Genomic DNA, 9,622 nt, shown 5'->3' on the forward strand with positions numbered 1-9,622 from the left:
AATTAATTAATATTTTATAATTTTATAATATTAAATTTATAAAAATTTTTAGTTGGTAACTATATTTTGCTAAAAAGAAACGTTTTTATCCAGAATGTTTCTACGATATGATCATCTACACAGATGCGCGTATCTAAAAGATTACAAGCAATATTAATATTCTACAAGTTGAGAAAATAATTAATGCAACATAAATCACATATATGCAATATATATAACTCGTTTGCTTGAATAATCTTTTATATTTCGAATTATTATATATTGACAATATTATTGATTTTTCTACATTAAATTATATGCCGTTTGGTATACATAATCTGATTTGTCAACTAATTACTCATTTTATCCATTTGTTTATTTGAGAAAAAAAGCACGCTTTAAAAATATATTTTCTTTTTTTTAGCAACGTTGCTTTATTGAAAAAAAATTGTGATTAATTTGATCTGAGTGTTACGATGATATGTGTAAACCATTGTACATATATTGCTTTAGGCTTAGGCGATATAGAAGAAATGGAAAGGGATATATAAAAGAAAGTTGTCCGTTCGAAGACTTTCGAGTTATCGGTCTCATTTTCGATTCATTCAAGTTTTATCCGGCCACGCGAACAGTTCTCTTTATCCAAAACTTCAGTGATGTACGAGGATTAATGCGTCCCGAATTTCGTGTCAAGAAAAAACACGAATTGACACAATATTAATAACAATCTAAAATCGACGAATATTATTGTTGGTGATATCTAACGAGTTTATATTTTATATCGTACATTTTTCAAATGTGTGGTATGAAACTTTTGCTTGTAAAGTTATTAAAGTGATTAAAGTAGGAATTAAAAAAAAAAATTATTTTACAGAAAATGATAAATTAACAAATACCAGTTGGTAAAAAAAGAGATGATGAAAAGAATCTCTAGGAGATGTCATTCCATTTCAGTACAAAGATAAATCAACTATGCATAACATTTAATCACTAATTTAATTAAAGTGAATTAAGTGTATTGGGGCATTCATTCGTATTAATTAAAGGAATATTCCACATTATATACGAAAATGCAGGTAAGTTAATTAATTAATATTAAAAGGATTATAATGGATACTCAAAAGAATAAACATTTCCGGTTGCGAAAATTAATATTAATTAAATTTGATGCGCTAATAATAATTTTCAGCTATCTGTAATTATTGTGCTTTTTGCCTTAATATTGGAATTCGTGGAATTTAGTGAAACCTACAAAATTATAAGACCATATAAATTTTACAATCGCCATTCATGGCGACCACCACGATGGCATCCGCTTCCAAAACCCCGGAAACACTATCATCCCATAAAAAAACAACCGCCTAAATATCACTCTTACGAACCAGACTATCACAGGTAAAAGCTCATTATATATTTATTTAAAAAAATTTATCTTTACTTAATAAAATATGATAATAAATTTTGGTTTATTAATTGTTCTTTTTGATCGCTTACTTTAATTATTATATAGATATGCACCGCATCATGAGGAGTCAGTAGATACATATGACGATGACAAACCTTATGTCGTAATCATACAATTTCCACAAAAAAACGAAAAGAAGAAGCATCGCTCCCATCAGCGTCAACATATTTTAGATTCTCCGCGAGATATTGATTATATTGACGACGATGACGACAATGATGAATTGAAAGTATATGAGTTGGATGACAAAGGAGCGCAAATAAAAATAAACCACTAATCGTCGTTACTTGCTTTGTAACAAGTATTGCGATTTGATAAGCTAATTAACAGATTCTAACAAAACAATGAATTAAGTTTTTAATTGTAATATTTATGTCTTTTTATTTGTTTGCTATATTTTATATATTTTATATGTTAACCTTTTGCATATTCAAAGGAAACTGTTAATTTAAAGATATATGCTTATTTAAATATATTATATAATTTATGTGTTGCGCTGTGAAAACATATGTTTTTAAATATATACCATGTTTTATTTATTAAAATTGCATATAATTTTTTTATTTATATTAATTTTCGAAATTATATTATTTTTCTATTTGCAATTTCTAAATCATATTATCATGGATGAGATAATAAAATTGTGAGAAAAACCGAAAATCTCAGAATCAGGATATGTTGGCTCGTTTTTAATATTACACCACACATTTTTCAATGCATTTTTTATTTCTAACATAATAGTCAACGAACATATTGTAATCGTAAATAATAATAATATACAATGTCATGATGTTGATGTGTCGCTGCTGCAGTCTCCGTCTCGCGCAATTTATTTTGCTTTCGTTTATTCTCTCTTGACGCAACGTCGACAAAGATCACTCAAATAGATCCATTCGTACTTTAGGCTCGTGTCTACGTCGGAAAATAGATCAGTCTTTGCAAATAAGTTCTCTCAAAATTTAAATTAATTCTAAAAATAATCCGACAAATATACCGCGGCAATATTCATCAAATTTAGAGAGATTACAGGAAATATTATTCAAAACTAACAGACAATACCAGTCAGCAACTCAGTCTTTCCAAAATTTCGATTATTATAAATATATAAAGTTATTATATTTTTCATTTTGCTATATATATGTCCAGTTATTACAAAAGCAACTACATAATGATGGAATATTACAATGATGTCTCGCCGGATTTGACCAAAGTAACTTCTACTTGAACAACGGCGATCCTTTCCGACGTGCGCCTCTTGGAACACACTCTTCACACACTCCTTCAAGTATTGTAACGTTACAATACTCTACAACCATTTTTTGCATTTTTTTAACATTTACACTCGACTCTACACAGCCGTTTTAATTAATTTTATTTCCTTCACGTGTTTCGCTTAATCGTTTGTGCGTCTTTGTTGATCTTCTACAGCCTCGCTCTCACACGCGGCGATTATATAAACATAGAAACATACAAACACACATGTTTTTTTTTTTTCTTCTACGTTATGCACGATGCATATTTTTTTTCCCGTTTAATTTGCGTGAATAATTAAAATTTGTTTTATAATTTGTATCTCGCCATCAACTACTATTTTCGAAGCACTTTATTGCGCAGGCTTTTTTTAACGAAGCACTTATTGTTTTACTCCTGGGTTATTCGGCATGTTTTTCCATTTCACTTTTCCAGTTTTTTCCTGTTTATTTATTTAACGCTTTTTGTATTTGATTAAGGGTGTGCAAATGGAATTTTTTTTCCGTTCGCCGGATAGAATCTGCTGCGTGTTTTCTCAACATATCACATTTATCGTAAATGCGCATTTTATGCACTAATTTTATACAACGATCCCAATTTTTGCTATTCAGATGTCTTTCGCTAATATAACTTTATTTCTATGGAGAATATATGATATATAATAATGTAAAGATATATAAAAATTCAATAATTTACGGAGTAAATGTTATTTGTACTATAAAAACTTAAAAGCTTTACGGAAGCATCAAAAACGGAAATCCGCCGAAAATGTATAAAACAAATAAAAATCTGTGTAAAATTAGAAATCTTGTAAATACAGAATTATCCGAAAATCGGGCTTTAACGGAGGACACCTGAATTCACGCAAGCGTTAGGATTGATTATGCGTGTGTGATTACCGCGGCAGCTAATTAACGCACGTGTCTCTTTTTGTATGTGTATATAATCAGCGTTTCTCTGAAAGACTTAATAATTATATCCGTTGTAATCACAGTCGATGTAAAGGTGTGTGTACATAGAGGCGATGCTCATCGATACAATATATTCTATATTTAGTCTTTCGTTTACGATTTTCTTCATCGCTTACTCCACCTCTCCACGTTAATTCACGAACGATTCACGTCTCCTTTCGATTTGCCTCAAAAATCCGACGGACGTCCCGATCCCGTAGGGACATCGGAACTGTTTCCACGGCCGTCATCGCGGTTTCGATTTCACACGTGCGTGCGTGTCTGTGTAAGGCGTGGCACTTGCAGGATATGAAAATCAATGGCACACCTCAAAACTGCACCCGCAACAACTTCGTTTTCCCGCGTTCTCTTGCGATTACGCGATACCAAGGAGACCTCCATAATATCTCATAGCAAACTCGTACCGTGATTGTCGCATTCCTATTCGAGGAGGTAGGCCATTCATTGATATCGCGCGTCGACCGAAAGTTCAAAGAGTGAGTTTTACGGTGTGCTTCAGGGTGACAACGAGACCACGACGGGGCTAGGCAGAGCGCTGCGGCGACAGTGAAAGCAGAGGCACGCTGGCAGGACCTTCCCCGTCAAGTGAGCGTCATACCGGTGTCTCGAAGGTCACCTGGAAACACATCATTATTTTATAAATTTATGAAATTGCATAAAAGAGATCGATTTGCAGACGACATGAAATTATTTGTTCGAAATGAGGGCAATATTGTGTTGACAGATCAGCAGGTCAAATAAGAATATTAGAAGATATTTTTTATTTTGTTAAATCCGCAAATATATTATTGGAAGTACGTGTTATTCAATCGTATCTTAATGCATGCATATTTAGATATCTATGTATCACAAGCTGCCAAAATAGATTAACGGTTGTTATCTCTAAATCGGTCAAAGCCTTAATAGACGCAAATATATAATATTTAGAGAAACATACATAACTAAGCGCATAAAACAATATAATTACAGTATTAGAATTAGAAACTATAATTACATTGAAGCACACTAGAAAGTTTATGCACATTTGCTGGGTATATTTGCTTGAAGAGTGAATCCACAAATATCTCTCTTGATATATCTAGGTGTACGTAACGTATAAAGTACTTGAAATGACAATCTGGAGTGTTGCAACTCTCTCGTAATAACGCAATATACGTATAGTTTGATTGTTTGGAGAGAAAGCATTAATGATGGCGCGTGATAAGGATATTGTTCTCTTCCAAATAATAGCGTATATTATTATATGTGACATTCTCGTTTATATGTATTATCAAGAGAGAGAAAGAGAGAGAGAAAGATTGTAGATTTAAATAAAAATTATTAATTCTTATTAAGATATTTTATACTTAATTTAGAAAAATAAAATGTAAATCTAATTAAAAATCTCTAATAAAGATATCGCTTGAATGATGAATATGATAAAATATTGAATGCGTTGGTATTAATTCATTTTAAAAATTTACGTCTGCCTTTTGCTTTATTTATATCTAAAAATAATTGATGCATCTTTTGCGCCATGGGGAAGGCACTCAAGCTACTATCTTCATAATGAGGTCAACGTAATGAAGTCAAGAAATGACATCGACCCACCTCTCTAGTCCCTTTTTTCGATCGTTTCCTCTCGAGCTTCGGTGTCTGAGGTAGCAGGGTGTAATCGCCGCCAGCACCCCCGCTTCGCTGCCGCGTCACAGGGGGATGAGATAGCACGGGTGCTCGCGGAGGCGGCGAGAATTGGACACCCTGCGGCAGTAACGAGTAGCCGAGATTTTGGCTCTGAATAAACGGCGAAGTCGGCGGAAAGTGGTTGGCAACCACCGGCGCCCAATATTGATGCGAATACCCGGCTGAGGAATTGCCTGAGGAGGAAGGGCAAAAAAATTGCAACCATCTCTTGATCCAACTCGTTGGCCCGTATTCATAGTCGGTTCTTATTTCAAGACCGTCTTAAGCAATGTCTTAAGATGCTAATAAGGCTCCGTGATTGGTTTATGACATCTTAAGATTGTACTTAAGATGGTCTTAAATATAAGAACTGACTATAAATACCGGCCTTTGTCTTATCCTTTAAAAATCCAACGTCTAACTTGTCAGGATGCCGATCGAATGACCGGTTACGTAAATCGAATTATTGAAGATTATTTGCTAAACTGCATAAAGTAGATGTGTGAAATGACGTGAACGTATATCGAAACCTTTGTAAAAGATCAAAATTCAAGGTCTACAATAGACAAAAGATATGTAGAATAAGGAAAGTGTTATGCAACCATCTCTTGATCCAACTCGTTGGCCCGTATTCATAGTCGGTTCTTATTTCAAGACTGTCTTAAGCAATGTCTTAAGATGCTAATAAGGCTCTGTGATTGGTTTATGACATCTTAAGATTGTACTTAAGATGGTCTTAAATATAAGAACTGACTATAAATACCGGCCTTTGTCTTATCCTTTAAAAATCCAACGTCTAACTTGTCAGGATGCCGATCGAATGACCGGTTACGTAAATCGAATTATTGAAGATTATTTGCTAAACTGCATAAAGTAGATGTGTGAAATGACGTGAACGTATATCGAAACCTTTGTAAAAGATCAAAATTCAAGGTCTACAATAGACAAAAGATATGTAGAATAAGGAAAGTGTTATCTAGTATCAAGGAAAAGGTTACGAGACTCACTGTCATTACGCGGATTGCTATACCGCCTCTGCGTCTTCCAGGTCGTCGATCGAACCTTTCCGGCGGTTTCCGTGTTAACGGCGTCGACGCTGGCGCTTCTCGAGACTCCCCTGTAAGGATTCGACGTGGCGTTCTCACTGGCGGTTGCGACACCAGCGATCTGCTCGTTAAGGGCGTACAACTTGGACGTAATGTCCTTACCGATGAGGGTGTTGATAACAACCTTGAGCAGCGGCCTGTGCCGAAGCACCCTGAGCAACTTCATTCTCGTCCAACAGATGTAAGTGCTAGGCTCCTCGGCTCGTATTGTCACCTGGAAGACGTCGGCGTCGTTTTCGTGCATAGCCTCCCATTCGGGTGAATCGACGAATTGGTAAGCTCTGATATAATGCAAGTGTGTTCCGTCGCAAGTTACCTTCAGTCTGGAATCGAGAGCGGGATTTAATATCGAAACTGTACGCGACGAGCGACTTTTTTACACCCGACAAAGAAATGTTGAGAAGGATTTCTTCTCTCCAATCGACAATAATAGATTAATGCAGTTAATAAAAAGATTAACTAAAGAATATAAAAAGGTCTTACAGACTCTTATTCTTTTCGATATTAATTTTACTTTATAAAAATCATAGAAATAATATAAAAAAAGTATTAGCGTCTCTATATTAATCCAGCTTTAATTAATTTTCTATTAAGATCAGCCTTCTTTCATAGAAAATAACGACTTTATATCCGGAAAGAATTAACTTTTAGTTAAAAAGAAGGGCACTTACTTTCCACGTAAAAGAATGGACAGCCTTTTATCTGCCTGCGTGACTCCTTCCGTCGCGTATGTCTGATCGGAATCCAGCTTAAGTATTCTCGCCTCTTTCGCCAACTCCTGGAAGTGTTTCTTGCTGACCTTATAGGGCTTGAAGAGCTTCAGGTAGAGCTCGGCTAATTCGGGACTGAGAGCCGGAGGTAGGAATCGACAGGCGAGTATCAGAGAGTGAATACCGTTCAGCAGACCGAGGGCCAAGCACCACAACATAGCGTCCAGGGCGCATATAGTGATTCCGGCCCAGAGAGCCGCCAACATAAAGCCCGCCGTGAGAAACGTGCGAAGAGCTAAGACGGAAGCCTTGAACGAGCGCGGCACTAGAAACGCAGCCGCAAAAAATAAATTTGCTGCCTGAAATTAAAATAGAATTAATAATTTTTAAATTCTCTAAAAATGCAAAAAAGAATTTCTAAAAAGAAGAATGAAAGACATTGATAATCCGATATTACATAAAAAAATTCAAAGGGGATGAAATTTAATTCCGACTACATTTAATTAAACTTCATTATTAAATTAATTATTAATATTAAATTTAACTTTATTATCTTCAAAAGCGAACTTTCACCTGAAAAAGCTTGTGCTGAGCAGCCTCCCATTCGTCGCAGTAACCACCCGGTATTAACACTGTCGCGTTCAGCCTTTCAGTGATGTTGTTGACCTCGGTGCCGTTCCAGACATCCAGCCACAGTTCCGTGTAGTTGAGATCGTCCAACGAGTAGCCGCCCAGACTGGGCAGACCGCTATAATTGAGGGTGTAACCCTCACTCGAGTAGGTCGCCGCCGATGTCGACGAGGTGGTAAACGGCGTCGTCGTCGAGGACGAGAGGAGGCTGCCGCCGGTCGTCGCGGGTGAGTCAGTCGTGTTCGCCATTTTTTGTCGAGGGCGCGTGACACGTGCCATCACCATTGACCTCTGCAAAACCAAGGGCATTGGTCCCCTTTAAATATCGATCTTTGAAAATTTGTGTTTGTCAATTCCTATTATACATGCGAGCTATAAATTGTTTTCATGACTGTAAAGATATATCCAATGTTATTTTGCAAGAATTTTTTATAGAGAATATATAGTTATAAAACCATTGTTGAAAAAGAAAACGATTCTCGATAATAAAAAAAATTAAATACTGCAGATCTTTCAAGAAGATAGCTTTAATATCACGAAGTGTGTATCTCTTCGAGATCTTTCTCTAACTAAAATCTTGATTGCCAAACGAACATTAGCGACCAATTAAGCTATCGTATTTTGAGTCAGAGAAATTTTCTTCATACGAACAATTTTCCGATATCCGTTAGTCGTTTCCGATACGTTTGAGTTGACCTTTCATATCTATGTATATTTTTGCCCTTAATTTATCGAAATTACAGTTAAGCACTGACTGTCAGATTTACAATGGAAGCCGCAAGCAACTGTACGATTAACGTGGAATATCGATTCGGCTCTTCGTGATTCGGGATGCAATATCTGAGCTTTATTATCTTCGAGGTCGCGCCGAAGGGCTGCGTGACTTTAGCATTTCGTTTCGCCGCCGGCCCAAAGATTTCGCGGGATATTTTCTGACTGAACGGCGAAAATCTCAAAATAGCATGCAGTTAAAGATCGATTACGTCATCGCCCAGAAAAGTCGATTTTATCTGCTTTCAAGCTGAGCTGTGCCCCGAAATTGCGCGAACGACTTCCAAACCGCAAAATCGAACAAAACCTCTTGGCACGTACTAGCTTTAGATCTCTCCATCTCAAGAGATATATCTTCATAATTTTTATACTATAAAACATGATATTAGGTTTTATGCAAAAACCCTTTTCATATAAAATCTAGTTCTTGCTACCGTTGTGATCCAACAATTCATGTGATATCTTACTGTACAAGCTAAAACTAGCAAATTGCGTTCAAATAGGTTTTTAGATTGAAACGAATAAATGCGTACAATTCTTGTTCAGAATTAGAAATTAGATATTTAACAAAAATATTGATGTCTATCTTTGTACGAAAAAGAAGAGACAAAAAAAATATGCATATATATACATGAAAGAAAGATATCTTAATATATTAAGATATAAGATATCTTTATATAAAATATATCTTATAAAATTACAGAGAAAATTTAAAATAATTTTACATATATTTCCTCATTTTTTCCATAAAGAAAAACAATCCATATCGTTTATTCCGAATCGTTTGCGATTCAACTATAAATATCGTCATAAAAAAAAACCGCGCAAAAGAATTTTTAATTATCTCTTATTGCGAGGCACGCTGTTATCGATGCGAGCTACGCAACCAGCTAGAAACGGCCAGAAATGCCGTTTAAAGTCCTTTCCGCTGACACAGCACGCGCCAATAAGCGTGAATCCGCTCTCGGAATGATTCAATATTATTATTCGATTTTCGATATTTCCGTCCGAGGTGGGCCGATGCCACGCTTTTCTAACAGAACTACGTTCCATCGAACGGAAATTCGTTAGGACACT

The 9,622-nt window shown here is 35.6% G+C and overlaps 2 protein-coding genes across 5 annotated transcripts in view; one reads left to right on the top strand and one right to left on the bottom strand.

The window, feature by feature from the left end:
* The first annotated feature begins 63 nt into the window (after window positions 1–63).
* LOC115241135 lies at window positions 64–1,721 on the top strand. Its single transcript, XM_029816695.1, has 3 exons — window positions 64–1,055; window positions 1,169–1,374; window positions 1,490–1,721. Exons 1-3 carry the CDS (start codon window positions 1,050–1,052, stop codon window positions 1,719–1,721), a joined length of 444 nt encoding a protein of 147 aa, XP_029672555.1. The 5' UTR covers window positions 64–1,049.
* Window positions 1,722–4,146: 2,425 nt separating this feature from the next.
* The window catches only part of LOC115241196 (blood vessel epicardial substance-like), a 13,507-nt gene continuing 8,031 nt past the window's right edge, over window positions 4,147–9,622 (bottom strand). For 2 of the 4 annotated variants that reach the window (XM_029816847.1, XM_029816848.1), the window contains 4 exons: window positions 7,718–8,065; window positions 7,106–7,503; window positions 6,336–6,757; window positions 5,212–5,522 (listed from right to left, as the gene is read on the bottom strand). In XM_029816847.1, the coding sequence (XP_029672707.1) occupies window positions 5,221–5,522; window positions 6,336–6,757; window positions 7,106–7,503; window positions 7,718–8,059 (1,464 nt within the window). In that variant the 5' untranslated portion in view covers window positions 8,060–8,065 and the 3' untranslated portion in view covers window positions 5,212–5,220. Of the gene's footprint in view, window positions 4,283–5,211; window positions 5,523–6,335; window positions 6,758–7,105; window positions 7,504–7,717; window positions 8,066–9,622 lie in introns of those variants that run through there. The other 2 variants (XR_003884872.1, XM_029816849.1) reach the window with 2 other exon arrangements.

Source organism: Formica exsecta, unplaced genomic scaffold, assembly GCF_003651465.1.
Source record: "Formica exsecta isolate Colony F162 unplaced genomic scaffold, ASM365146v1 scaffold47, whole genome shotgun sequence".
NCBI classification, from domain to species: Eukaryota; Metazoa; Arthropoda; class Insecta; order Hymenoptera; family Formicidae; genus Formica; species Formica exsecta.

Coding starts and splice junctions, on each gene's coding strand:
- LOC115241135 (XM_029816695.1), top strand. Junction 1,375..1,489: donor TACGAACCAGACTATCACAG/GTAAAAGCTCAT, acceptor ATTATTATATAG/ATATGCACCGCATCATGAGG.